This window comes from Jaculus jaculus, chromosome 10 (assembly GCF_020740685.1).
Source record: "Jaculus jaculus isolate mJacJac1 chromosome 10, mJacJac1.mat.Y.cur, whole genome shotgun sequence".
In the NCBI taxonomy this organism is placed as follows: Eukaryota; Metazoa; Chordata; class Mammalia; order Rodentia; family Dipodidae; genus Jaculus; species Jaculus jaculus.
The window spans coordinates 4,018,733-4,033,753 of NC_059111.1; the positions used below are offsets into that span (position 1 = coordinate 4,018,733).

The 15,021-nt window shown below is 41.9% G+C and overlaps 1 protein-coding gene across 2 annotated transcripts in view; it reads right to left on the reverse strand.

Moving 5' to 3' along the window:
* Rfx7 (regulatory factor X7) overlaps positions 1–14,280 on the reverse strand; it is a 104,442-nt gene extending 90,162 nt beyond the window's left edge. The window contains exon 1 of one of the 2 annotated variants that reach the window (XM_045160240.1): positions 14,265–14,280. Coding sequence is in view for 1 of the 2 variants with exons in the window: in XM_004662492.3 (XP_004662549.1) it covers positions 13,005–13,162 (158 nt within the window). In the remaining variant the exon portion in view is untranslated. Of the gene's footprint in view, positions 1–13,004; positions 13,198–14,264 lie in introns of those variants that run through there. The other variant, XM_004662492.3, reaches the window with a different exon arrangement.
* Between the last annotated feature and the right edge of the window lie 741 nt (positions 14,281–15,021).

A 15,021-nucleotide genomic window follows, 5' to 3' on the forward strand; every position in this document is an offset into this window, starting at 1 on the left:
GTTATAGCCCCAGGCCCACTTGTGACCAATCTCTTTGCTTCTTGGTTGGCTGGTGCCCTGTGACAAGCAGCTGCTGCAAGCCTCTGCTGCCACGCTCTGGCTTTTTCAGGTTTCCATGCCTTGGCCACTATGATGAACTGTATGTACCTTACCAAGCTGGGAACTAATGTATGTCCTTCCTCCCTTAGGTTGCTCTGTCAGGTGTCTGATCACACTGGTGAGAGAGCCAATGCAGACATAATTTATCAAGTTACCTTAGCTTTGGGTCTTATAGTATGAAAGCATTAGCTCATGCCCTATACCAAAACCAAACTTTAAGGAATGCTTCTCTAATTCAAAATTAAGGGAACTTCAAAATTCCAAGTGTATCTCTTCAGAAGTAGGCTGGGACACAGAATAATCAGCCTATAAAAACTTAACTTAATATATACGGGTGGGCACTCAGTCATGAATGCTTACTAAAACTTGAAATCGGGCTGGAGGGATGGCTTAGCAGTTAAGGCGTTTGCCTGCAAAGCCAGAGGACCCTGATTCGATTCCCCAAGACCCACGTTAGCCAGATGGACAAGGGGGTGCATGCATCTGGAGTTCATTTGCAGTGGCTGGAACCCCTGATGCACCCATATATTCTCTCTCTCCCTCCCTTTCTCTGTCAAATAAATAAATAAAAATAAAATATTTTTAAAAACTTGAAATAGTCATGTGCTCAGTAATTTTAAAGGACTCACTACCTCTCACTTGGGACATTATTTTATAATCTAGATACACAGTAAAGGAAATGGGTCTAGTAGAACTAAAACTTTAAAATGATCACTTCAGTATCAGTAATGCTATTTTAAAAAAACTAGTCCTTTATTCAGTAAAATGAATCTGTTTCATAACTTACTGGTGGAAGAAACAAATGTATCAAATGCAAGCAATATACAGAAAAAAATTAGGTGCTCCAAAGTAGCAAATAAAAAGATACTCATTAGTAGCTACCACTAGATGAAAAATAAAAAGATGCAGTCCCTTGCTTCAAAGAACTTGTTTATTACAACAACACAGAAAAAAAATTAAGTGATTAAGTACTTAATCATACAGAACTCTATATAATTTGAGGTCAAGTAAAGGCTAATGTGGACTAGAGTAGCTAAAGAATGTTTCATAGGCAAATGATGTGGGCTGAAACTTCCAAAAGGGTTAAGATGTGATTAAGTAGGATTTAGAGATGGAAGTGGAGATTCTAGGAAAGAATCAAGCATGACAAAGCAGGGACAAAAGCAGGAACACAAAATATAAGGCAAATAGTAAGCTGGAGTCTGGGTATTGAATGTCTGTGAACATCAAGTAGTAGGTGGCTGATTATATGGGGTTAGACTGCTTTTAGGCCTTTGAAACCTGATGGAAGTCTTTACAGATGATATGGTGATCATGAATATATTATTTCAGATATTTAGAAAGAGACCACATGAAAACACACATTTTAAAAGACTTATTTTGGTGGCAAAACACAGCAGTTCAGAGTGAGACAATCACCAAGGACACTATATTAGTTACTTTTCTTACTGCTGTGACAAAAAACCCTGACAGAACTTAAAAGAATAAAGATTTATTATTTTAGCTTGTGGTTTAGAAGTTTCAAGTCATGGTGGGGAAGGCATGGCAGGGGTCATGATGGCAGAAGCATGTGGCTGTGTCAGACAGGAAGCATGGCTAGGCTATAATCCTCAAGGTCCACCCCCTAGCAACCCACTTCCTAAATGTCCCTCAACCTCCCAAAATAGTACCATCAACTGGAGACCTAGTGTTTAAATATATGAGCATGTCACCTTCAAATCATATCATATCATCTTGCTCCTGGCCCTCATAGGCTCATGGCCATCTCATAATGCAAAATACACTCAGTCTAACTTCAAATGTACCCATGGTCTTAACACTGTTCAAAAGTCCAAAGTCTCTTTGCTTGGAAAAACAAGTTCCACACTGCCAGTAACAATGCCCAGAATAAATATCCCACCCCAAACACAGGAACGAGCATATCAAAGAAATACTTAAGCAGAGCAAGACAGAACTCAGCAGGGCTAGCAAACATTAAACCCTGAAGCTCCATGTCTGGCATCCAGGGCACGTAGTGCCATCCCATGAACTCCAAACAGCACTGCTCCTATGGCTCTGCCATTTGCAGCAGAAATGACCTTTTGTGGGCTGGCTCTACTCAGTGCCCGCTGCTTTCCTCAGCAGATGGCCCCCATTTTTGGAATCTCCATCCTGTGGCCTTACTACAAACGAGGCTTCACCCTCACAGCTTTACATAGAGCTCGTTCAGGAGCTCCATGCAGGGAGCGTCACTTCGTCCAGCTTCACAGACTTTTCTCTGAAACCACGGCATAAGCCCTTATACCGCATCACTACTGCATTCTTTGTGCCTGCAAAACAGCACACATGGATGACACCATGTGGGAATGTTTGGCTGGGGCACCTCACATTTAAGTAGAAAACAGGACCAGGACAGGGGTGGGCTATAACATGGTAAGGTCCAGTGATCTACCCTAACCATCTAGGTCTCTACCTCCTAAAAGTTCCACAACCTCCCAAAACAGAGCCATCAGCTGGGGACAAGGTATTCATTTACATAAGCCTATGGAAGACATTTCAGACTCAAACAATAGCTGGCAAGGAGCAACAGTGTACAGCTGTAATAATCCAGGAATAAGCTATTGAAGAATCAAACTATGGTTTTGCCAGTGGAAATAAGAGAATGATAGGAAGAAATTTAAGTTACAGTGGAAACTGGGCAACTTGCTAAATAATAACCATTGAGCCAAGACATGACAGAGAAAGAAATCAAATGTGAAACCAATATTGCTAGACTGATAAAAATGTAATGGTTATCCACAATACAAAGAGCTGGAACTGAAAGAGAGAGTATATGGAGGTAGTGAGGTTTAAGGTAACCATGATGGTCATCTGTACTCTAGTCCTCTGACCCAGTTCTCATTCACGTCATCCTTTTCTTCTCTGTAATTATTTTATATTTTTTCTTCTGCCTATGTAAATCACAACTAAATAAAAGGGTTATAAATGGTTGGTGGAAATTTCATTCCTTTGTAAATTTTCCAAGCAAATTTCCTCTCAAGCTATTTTCCTCTAATTACTCACATTATTGGCAAGGTTACTGTCATCAACAACTCTAAATCTAATTCCTGACAGTGAGAATAAAGAAGTCACAATAAACCGGGCGTGGTGGTGCACACCTTTAATCCCAGCACTCGAGAGGCAGAGGTAGGAGGATCACCATGAGTTCAAGTCCACCCTGAGACTCCATAGTGAATTCCAGGAGAGCCTGAACTAGAGTAAAATCCTACCTCAAAAAAAAAAAAAAAAAAAATCAAGAAGTCACAATAAGCATCTGTAACATGTATTTGTACAGCCTATTCCTTGAGTTTCATTAAGACCATTATTCTCAATTTTGCCAATAAAAATATTATGTTCTCATTGAATCCTTCCTTCATCTGTTTATACCATTGATTATAACATTTTGCATTAAACAAAACCTCACTTGTACTTTATATGCATACATATGTTTATATTTTAAATGCATATAAGATACAAGTAGGTAATTTTTTAAAGTTAGCATAGTGTCCTATTTATTTTTAATGCTCCTGTGCCTTGCATGTAGACCTTGCCATAAAGGAGTATTGAATAACTAACATCCTTGACTTCCTGCTTCTGTGACTTAGGATGGACCTCTGACTACCTCACTTTCAGGATACTTTTAGATAGAATTTATACAGATACTGCTTGCTGACAGCTCTTTCTTCAAAAGAAAGGGGATCAGTATTTAGTAAACTGTGAGATTTTAAAACATAGATTGCTAACATGCATGTCCTTTGAAGAGATCTAATAATTAGGCAAATGATACATTTACATTGGCTAAGGTATATTTATTTATTTATTTATTTATTTATTTATTTATTTATTTATTTATTTATTTGAGAGCGACAGACACAGAGAGAAAGACAGATAGAGGGGAAGAGAGAGAACGGGCGCGCCAGGGCTTCCAGCCTCTGCAAACGAACTCCAGACGCGTGCGCCCCCTTGTGCATCTGGCTAACGTGGGACCTGGGGAACCGAGCCTCGAACCGAGGTCCTCAGGCTTCACAGGCAAGCGCTTAACGGCTAAGCCATCTCTCCAGCCCGGCTAAGGTATTTTTGTTGACATACAGTTTTTAGGTTCCCAAAAGCACTAATTTTACTCTAAGCACAATGCATCAATGAGTGACACTCTTAACCAATAAAATTTTTAAATGTCATATATGTTGCAAAAACAATGGCAAGTCCTTGGCTTCCCCATATATGAATCACATATTTTGCTATGAAAGTATAAACTACTTAGATTTTGCAATTCACATATATTCAATATCTGAATTCCTATGAATTTAACATATTAAAAAATAAGAATTTTCAGTTAAATTCAATGATAAGCAATATAAAGGATTTATCACAGGTAGTAAGCCTAGTCTGAATTATCAAAAAAAAAAAAATTAAATAACACAATTCAGATTACTGGTTCCTTGAGAGTTCAGAATGATTCCTAAGGCAGTGGTTCATGAGCTGCAGCCTGTATCAGCACAAAAAAAAGAGAAAGGTTCTTAAATAACAGGTAAAGGGATAAGTATGGGCATAAGCAGAGAAATAACAAAAAAAGGATGAAGTGGTCACTTAATACAGTAATCCCCTATTCTCATCTTGATCAGCCACAAAAAAAAAGGAGAAAGAGAAACACACAAACTCCAGTGCTTACCATGTTCAGCTTTAAATCGTAAAATTAGGTACCGTGTCAACACAATAGCCCTAATGAGTCTCATTCTGAATTATCTATAAGAGGTCAAATTCTAAAAATTACTGATTTCAAGAAGGGAAAGTGAGGCAAATAAAAGCATTCATATATCTCTTCCTGTACCTGTTCTTTCAGTGGGCATCACTAATTAATCAGACTTAGAATGCAAGTCCAAATCCATGTGCTAATCCTGTGCCAGAATGAGCAAAAAAGTAATGTTCATATATCTGAATTCTTGCTATCCAAACTTATATAACAAATGGGTTCAAATTTTTTTTTTTTCCCTAGAGAAGGCTATTTGAAGGAGATAGTATTTCATGCCTATGGACCCCTTCTACCTTCCAAAACCTCACAGCATAACAAACTGATATCTGTCACTATATGATCTCTTATTTTCTCAACTCAGGACTCCAAATGGAAAGTAAAACATTAAGGAATGTTTCGGCTTATTCTCAAAGATGAGGAAATATAAAACCTTACTTTTCACACAACCTTGTGAAATATATATATAGAAGCTACCATAATAGATGCTTGATAGAGATACTGCACAAAATTAACCCAACCTCACTAGGTTTCTATTTCCTCTTACAAATAAATAGGTGTGTAGTTCATGAAACAGAGAGGAAAAAAAAAACTCTTAGTCTCAGGAAAGAATTGAATCATGAAGGTTTTATATTTATGTGGGTTAATGTTGAATGCTAACTATCTTAACCTCATAGCCAACAATCAAGAGAATTAAGGCCTTAGAGCTAATTGTCCTTTATTTCATTATCCTGCCCAGAGCAGGAAGATTGTCCTCCTACTGACCCATGCTGCTCATCTTCAACCTGGGTTCCCAGAGTCCTCTGGAAGCAGAAGAGAAAGAAATTTAAAAGACTAAACAGAAACAGTAATAGAAATGGATAGGACTGTGTACTTTTGATTAGGGATGTGGAGTAATCATCTTACTATCTTGTTCTTACAAAAAGATTGTCAAAATTACTCATTAAAATGTCTGCTCTAGATGAAGTTATTGTGAAGCTCAGATTTGCAGTAAATTATTCTGAAAAAGAATGTACAACTTTCTTATTTATACTGTCAAGGTTACAACACGGCATTCACCACTGCTTTACAATACTTCACTAGTACCATAGGGAGTGGTTCCTATGCAAAGTGCTCGCAGGTTCAGGCACCACTGTACAGGCACGAGCAAAATAGAAGAAAGCACACAAACAGCACCCACCTCCTCGGTCCCCAAAAGTTCAGTGTCCCCCACAGCCAGCATTACTGCTTATCCTAGCAGATTTGTGTGTGAAGAATAGCTCTTAAAATACTTTAAATGAAATAAAGCTCAACAAATATTTGCAGACTTAATCTCTCATAGCCTACCACTTGCTCAACATAACAATAAGAGAATAACACCTTCAGCAGACCTCCTGGGCTGACAACCAAGGAGACACTGACACCTCCCAATAACCTGTTGACTGGAAATGTCCTGCTGACTGCCTCTGATTAAGTTTCCTTTCACAGTGCTTACAGAATGATTTATTATTGCTGTTATTATTAATTTAGTAACAAAGCTATAGAAATTTAAAAACTAAAGAAACCTGCAAGGTCATTTAGTCATATAACCCTCTTATTTATAAATGAAGAAACTAAGGTATACTTTTTGTAGAATTCATACTTTCATACATGTCATTTATTTCCCTGGTTGGTCCCCTAATTGAATAAAAGTTTATTGCACAATTTTTCCCAGGTTAATTATTCAAGGTTAATATTACAAGTGAGTGAGCATTCCTGAAATGCCAGTCGTTAGCATAATACTTTGTATATAGCAGATACTCAGTTCAGTACTTACTGTTCATATTTCAGTAAATGACAATGCTTACATTAATATTTTCTTATACAACTTTAATTGAAAGAAAATTGATATAGTTTTTATTCAATGTATAACTTTTAAAAATTTTAAATTTATTTTCAAGCAGAGAGAGAGAGAGAGAGAATGAGCACAGCAGGCACTCCAGCCATTGCAAATGAACTGCAGACACATGTGCTACACATGTGCTTCTCTGGCTTTACATAGGAAGTGGGATATTAAACTCAGGTCGTTAGGCTTTGCAGAAAAGCACTTTAACCACTGAGCCATCTCTCCAACCCCTCAATGCATACCTTTTATAACAAATTAGACAATTCTATCCTTTCTACCATTATGAAGCTCATTTCCCCTTAAATACTAAAACCAGTAGTAAGGGAAACAGAAACCAAGTTATTTCTGCATATATCATTATTCAAGACATCTTCCATTGGGGAAAGCAAAGTGGTCAATTATTTAAACATACACATACCCATTACCTAAGCTAAACAGGACCAGAAAACAGGCTTGAAAATGCTTAATTTGCCTGTCTGCTCAACAACGAAAACAATTTATCACTCTCAAATTATAAGAAGGAAAGGAAGTGCCTTCTTTCCAGAAGCAGAACCACTTGGTGTTGGGACAGACCAGCAAAAAACAACCTGAAGATTTCTAGATTCTGGGTGTAGCTGGGTATGCAAGCCAGTTGATAAACTAGCCAGCCTTACATTTTAAGGTAAGATGAAGATTGTGAACTTAACAGTTAAAATAAGCTGTAAAGATATGGGGCTTTACAGTAAGTTTCCCAGCGTAACTGGATGGATAATCACTATTTCTCACCAGGCTAATAAAATGCATGACCCAGGGACAAAACTGAACTAGTTAACCACTATGTTCTATGCCGAAGGTCAGAAACCAGACCAAGATATTATTACTATGTAAACCTTATACAGCACCATACGTTACTCCCTGTACTGAGATGGAAACACGAGATTAATCATTTCATGTGGAGATATTTATTGTCATCACAATTAAAAGAGTACAATAGTCAATTTGGGCTTAAATGATAATGTGAAAGCATCAAAAATAATTCTTACATTAGGATTCTAAATCTAAAATGTACCAGATTTAGAAAGTTGTATGCCTTAAAGGACTGAATAAAGAATGATAATGAATCCAGAAATCCCATCACTTCCCTGTCATGTAGTTTATCTCTTGACTATAAAGTGGGCACAACACTGATACATGTTACAGGACCATCTAGAGATTTATATAAAGTTACATAAATTAAAACAACCACTGGTAACAACAATTCTTTAAAAAAAAATCTAGATGTATTTTCTTAAGTATTTTTATAATAATGCATCAGGATTTCTTTTGGATTTCTAAGTAAAAATTTATTATCTATGCCACAGTCTAGTTACCAATACAAATCACTTCCACCCATGTAGGTAAGATCTATTTTTCTCTATGTACATATATTTCTCTCGCTCCCCTTCTCTCTCTTGGTGCTGGGGATCTAGGGATTTAACACAGGGCCCTATAAATACTAGGCAAATGCTTTACCTCTTAGCTACATACATAGCCCATGATCTATTCTGTGTGTGTGTACATATGCAGCCATGCACATGCACAAGGTATATGTTTGTGTATGTGTGCGTGAACATGTGCCTGGGTGTGCACAGGGCAGAAGCTGTGTAGAGGGCAGAGGTTGATGTCTGGTATCTTCTTCTATCGTTCTCCACTGGAGTTACTACAGCAGGGTTTCTCACTTGAACCCACAGCTCACCAATTTGGTTGGTCTAGCTAGCCAGCTTGCCCTGTGGTTCTTGTCTCCATCTTCCAAGCACTGCGATTACAGGTGGGTCACTAGGAATCCAACATTTGTGTGGGTGCTGGCAACCATGCTTGGCAGCAATAATTTATTCACTGAACCATCTCCCCAGCTCCCAGAGATCTACTTTTAAAGGTAATTTAAACAGGAAGAAGAGATTTCAAATGTAGCATTTTTTCCCATTCCAATTCTATAATGACTTCAACTAAAACTTCTTTTAAAAGTTAAGAAAAACAGGAAAAATTTGTATTCCTGTTTAAATACAAAATTTTATATATCTTTTCTTTAAACTATGAAGACAATGAGAGATAAGAAGAGATAACTTGCTTTGATAAACCTTTTATAAGTAACCAAAAAAGGGAGTGCAGTGTAAATTAAACAAATTTATAGCTAAGTTGGCTATGGCTTTATTTCAGGTTTCCAGTATTAGTCTTTCTTTAGAAAAAAAAAAAAAAAGTATGGGTGATTAGGCATTAATGCCTGCAATCTCAGCTGAGGCAAAAGATTGTGAGTCCAGGGCAGTGTGGGCTACAGAACAAACCTTGATTCAAAAAACCAAAATGAGAAAATAGGTAGACCTACTATTTTTCCCTGACTCCTTTCTTCCCACCTCCTTTTTAAAAAACTTATTTGGAGGCTGGAGAAATGGCTCAGTGGTTAAGGCACTTGCCTGCAAAGTCTGACAACATGGGTTCAAATCCCCAGTGCCCATGTAAAGCCAGATGCATAAAGTGGTGTGCACATCTGGAGCTTGTTTGCAGTGGCTGGAGGCCCAGGCATGGCCATTTTCTCTGTGTGTGTCTCTTTCTCTCTCTCTCTTTGCATGCAAATATTTTTTAAAAGCTTATTTTCAAAATTCTATTAATTAGAAAATATAAACAACATTCAATATTATAATACCTCTACATCTAAATCCCCTTCCAAGTGAGGGGTGTGACAAGGACCTTCTTTCCGTCTATGCAGTAGGAACGAGTACATACAAACAACAGGCTTGTTAACCTGGGCTTAAACCAAAGGGATTCATCAACAAATCATTGTACTATCAAGTTAGCAGTATCATCATTTTCTGGAATTTAAAAATAGAGGTTTGGAAGCTGGGCGTGGTGGCACACACCTTTAATCCCAGCACTTGGGAGGCAGAGGTAGGAGGATTGCGGTAAATTCAAGGCCACCTTGAGACTACATAGTGAATTCCAGGTCAGCCTGAACTAGAGTGAGACCCTCCTCAAAAAAACAAACAAAATAAAGAAATAAATAATAAAAATAGAGGCTTGGGCAGAGCATGTTGGCACATACCTTTCATCCCAACACTCTGGCAGGCAGAGGTAGGAGGACTGCTCTGAATTTAAGGGCAGCCTGAGACTACACAGTGAATTACAGGTCAGCGTAGGCTAGAGCAAGAACCTACCTCAAAAAATATATATGTGTGCATGTGTGTGTGTGTGTGTGTGTACACACATGCACACATATATATACAGGTTTGGAAAATTGTTCAGTTAAAGGTGCTTTCTTGCAAGCTTGTTGGCCCAGGGTTCAATTCCCAAGCCATATGGACATATAAAATGGTATAAATATCTGGCCTTCCTTTGCAGTGGCAAGAGGCCCTGGTACACCCATACATATACACAAATGCACGCATGCACACATGCAAATAAGTAATTTTTTATAAAACACATAATATTTCCAACTCTTAATTTTTTAAATTTCTAATTGCATTAGGCACTATGATCTCAACTTTGAATATTTAATCTTTCTTTCCAAAAATGTATTTAATGCTCAAAATTACAATGAAATACTTTTATCAAACACCATTTTAATAAGCAGAATAAATTAATTGGGAACTGAGATAATAAGTAACTCATTGTCCAGCTAAAGGCCTACATCACATACTGTATTTATATCTGTAAAATAAGAGGACAAGTACAGACTTGTTTGTCATCTGCAAGCCCAGTAATTTAGAAACTATTATCAACCCAAATGCAAAACCCATTTGATAATTTTTTTAAATACATTTTTTTCATATGTAATTTTAAATTCTTAATAGTATAGGTACCAAAGGATGATAAAACGTAATTTCTTGGGACTTTATCAACAACTTAAAAATGGTGGAAATGATATTATTGCCTCAAAAAATGTGAAATGACCTAACTGAAGAAGTGCAACTACATCTATTAAAATCAGTTTTAATTTTAATATATACTATTTGTTAGAAGATGGTAGCAATAGGACTTTTACTTTTTGGAAACAGGTTCTTACATACTCTAGGCTGGCCTTGAACTGGCTATGTAGCTGGAGATGATCTTAGCGACTTTCACTTTTTAGCACCTGTATTTTATATAGTCAACATGATGAATAATATAATTCCAATCTTGAAGAAGAGTTATAAGGCTATATATTAAATATACCTACTAATGTTTATTATCTACTACTGTGGTTTATCCTATACTTTTAAATATAAAGAAAAATATAAATTTCTGCAAAAGAAATGCTAAGGTTGGAAATTAAATTAAAGCTAGTATATCACTACAATTTTAGTATGAAGATACAAAATGGCACATTTTGGAATTAAGGTGTTTGTCTGTTAGTTTTTCAGAGCAAGTTCCAAAAGCTAGAGTGCACTCACTCTACTTCAGAAGTTTTCTCATGTTAAAGGCAACACAGTTAAGTTGTAATGGATGTGTAAATATCACTACCAATGAAGGAGTAATTAAACCACATGATTTACTACTCAAATACTCTTAATGCCTATACAACTCACTTTCATTTTAGAATGATAAAGGGAAGATTCTTTTCTCTCATTATTCTCATATTAAAATATTCTTAATTCAACTTTGAACATATGCCTTTCTTAAGATTTAATTCTTTAACTTTGATGCCCCTCATCTGAATGTAAAGCCAAAGGTGTTTTAGTTTAATGATGATTTCAGGAATCCTAAGTAACATTATATAGTGATCAAACAACAAAAATACCTGATCTTGTGAAAACTCTCATGACAGGCAGGAAATTAATCATATCTTTATTTAAATTACCATTTTAAAAATGAGATAAAGGTATCCACCTAAGAATAAAAGCAGCTCTCTCCTGCTCTCTTCACCACCCCACACACAATCTTATACATCTGACCTATGCAAGTCACGATGTGACTATTGTCAAAGCCAAAAAAATTCCTTTAAATATTTAAGTTTAATTTTAAAATTAAAACTGAAAGCAAGAAATCCAACTGCCGACAACAGTACAGTATGAAAGAAGTAAAGCCTGCATTGACCTACTTCCTCTCAGCATCATGACGTGAATGCATGCCAAGAAAATGAAAACTACTACACAACGGCCCTTAATTTTGCATTTAAAATCGGTCACTATCTTGAAATGAGTCAATAGCACCATACATGCAATGCCAGTTGCTTGGTGGTACACTGGTGTTTAAATTGCAAAATGAGAGCAGTTTTGCTATTTCAGTAGTCATTCAGTGATGAACCTGCCAGATTCATGCTCAAAATCAAGGGTTTTTTTGTGTTTTTTTTAACATAATACTTCTATTTTAAAATTTCTATTAGCAGCAATCTCCTATACCAAATTCCAAACATTGCTTTCCATTTTAAAAATAGTGCTACACTTTCCCCCCCAAAAAAGTCAGTTAATGCAGAAATAAACAATGCAAGCTCATATTCCAAGACTATTTGCAAAGGCTCTAATAGAGAGCATGGACTTAATTCAGCGTATTAAATTATTCAGATTGGTACCAGTCCGTAAGAGTTCGACACTGAAAGACTGGAAATTCTCAAACCAGAAAACGCAGGAGTAGGGTATTTAATCTACAGTGTCTTTCTAAAAACGACACGAAATGGCAGGTCGTTTATTTCATTTTTAAATTTAAAAGCCAACCACTCACTTTTACGGTGCAGACTGCCGCGTTAAAATGAAAACACTTTAGACTAAAGAGGCACTCTCTTCACAATCGATGCAAAGAATCAGCTCCCTCGAAGGGAGCCTGAGCACGAGAAGAAAGGAGGCCAAAAGCAGCAGCTGAATGGAAGAGACATCAGGCTCTGTGGTGCGTGTTAATATTCGTACGCACAATATCTGTTTGGTGAAACAACAACAACAACAAAAAAAATCCACCACACACTTCTTCCTCCCTGCGTGACTACAAAAGGAGTAAACACATCTCCCCATTCTCAGTTTCACATTCGCGCTACCCACCCGTGCACGCAATGACTTCATTCTGACCCATATTTCGCTCCCACCGAGGGGAAAACGCACGGATCGACTTGTTTATGTGCACTGCCCCGTTGAGGTGGGCAGAGGGGCGTCTTTCCGGGGGGGTGGGCGTGTGGTCTGCGTGTGTAAGGAGATGCGGGGGTGGACGCCGGAGCCCCGCGCACCCCCAGAGGCGCTGCACTCGCGCACCTTGGGTGCGAGCACCGCCCTCCTCCTCCTCCCACTCCCACCCCTCTGCAGCACCGGCGAGCCGGGGCTTCTTCCACCCCGCCCCCACCGCGATGGAGGAGCCCCTCACCAGATGGAGTTCTTGATCTTGTGTTGCAGCGCGCTGGCCTCCGTCCCTGGCAGCCCGGGCACCAAGGCTGGCAGAGCCACCCCGGCGCCGGGGCTGTGGACGGCAAGCTGCGGGTGGGCATCGGGCGGCGGCGGCGGCGGCTGTTGTTCCTCTGCCATCGCTGCCGGAGGGGCGGAGGGAGGGGAGCTGGGGGCGCGGGCAGGGCGCGGGCTGAGGCGCGGAGGACGGGGACGGGGACGAGGAGGCAGGCGGCGGAGCGAGGCCTATAGCCCAGGGCTCGAGTGAGTGGCTGGCGCCGGCCGCCCGAGGGACATCCCCGGCGAGGCCGCCCGCGGCTGCTTTCCCGCTCCTTCTCCGCTCCCTCCTCCTCCTCCTCCTCGTCGCCGTCGTCGTCGTCGTCGCCGTCCCCGGGGCGCGCTTCACCGCGGCAGAGGCATGGCGGCGCCCGTCAGCCCCGCGCCGCCGCCGCCGCCGCCGCCGCTCCCGGGCGCCTGAGAGAACGGAGGCGTGCGTGCGTGCGGGCGGGCGGGCTGCTCCTCGTCGTCGCCGTCCTCCTCGTCCCCGTCCTCCTCCTCCCGCCGCCGGGCCCCGTCCCCCTCTCCACGCGGCTGCAGCCCCGCGGCCGCCTCACGCCACCCGCCCGCCCGCCCGCTCTCCTCAGCGCGTACGCACGCTCGCCCGCCCGCCCGCCCGCCCGCTCGCGCCCGCCCGCCCGGCCCCGCCGCCGCCGCCGCCGCCGCGGCCCTCGCCAGCCCCGGAGCGAGCCCAGTGCGCGCAGCCGCACTGCGGCCCGGCGCAGACAGACGGCGGCGCTCCGACCGCGCGGCCGCGGGGGGAGGGGGCGTGGGCGCGGGCGCGGGCGGGCGCGGCAAGGCGCGGTGCGGGCGGGCGGGCGGGCGGGTGCGCGTGGACGGGGCGGAGGGAAGACCGCGGCCCGGGCCCACGGAGGGACGGGGCCGAGGCGGCCAGCCGTGGGGCGGGGCGCGGCGGGGAGGGCCCCACGGCGCGCGGGAGGAGGAGGAGGGGAGACGAGGGGGAACCGACTGCACCACGCTCTCTGGCGTGCCAAGGGACGTCTATGGATCTTGTGTCCTGGGAGCACGGAAAAACGAACTGAGAGTCTCCGTGATGCGCGCGCCCCCCCCCCACGCTCGCACACACCCCCTTCCCCTCCAGCCGCCGAGGAGGGGTGGCTTCCTCCCCTCACTCGAGGAAGGCCGCCGTGCAAGCAGGTGACACGACTGAGTGGCAGCCACCCACCCTCGAAGAACAGGTCGTTTGTTCGAGCGCGCCCTGCATTCGTGGCGGGAGTCTGCGAAGGAGATGGCACGCCAGCAGGCTGGGTTGAGCGCTGCTCGGTCCGGGCTTTCAAAGCCCTCCAAACCTGGCCCCACTTTAGCCATCCAATCGGAGCCGCTGTCAGCCCCCCTGCAAGAACTCGAGGCTCCAATCAGGCAAGTCTCCATGCCATCCTCAACGCGCAGCAGATTCATTTTTCCTTCGGCCTTTGCTCATGCTGTTTCTACCCCACCCCAACCGCCCTTTTTTTTTTCTATTTCCAGGAGTGCTCCCCCCCCTCCTCCTCCTCCTCTTCCTCCTCTTTTTCCTCCTCCTTCTCTTCACCGCTCCCCATTCAACCCAGGCTCCAAGGCATAGCTCAAGTCACTGCTTGTCAGGGTCCCTAGCAGCCAAGGCCCCTCCCGTGTCTGAAAGAAGGAAAAAAAAATCATATATATATAATTTTTTTTCATTCATATATATATGAATGACATGGAGAAGCCTCAGGCTTCAGCCACAAGCTCCTTCCTTTGGAGCCAGTTCAACCCATTCAGACAAGAGAGTGTCCACCACTCTCCTTCCTCCCATTCATACTTAACAGAGAGCTTTGCCTGCAGAATCCACGCTCCCTGCCACAAACAACCTGGTCCCCTTTAAGAGCAGAAGAATTGGCTTGTCTGGGTGGGGCAGGTCGGGGAGGCCTAACTGTCCGAGTGTAGAAGACTACAGCCAAGGCCTC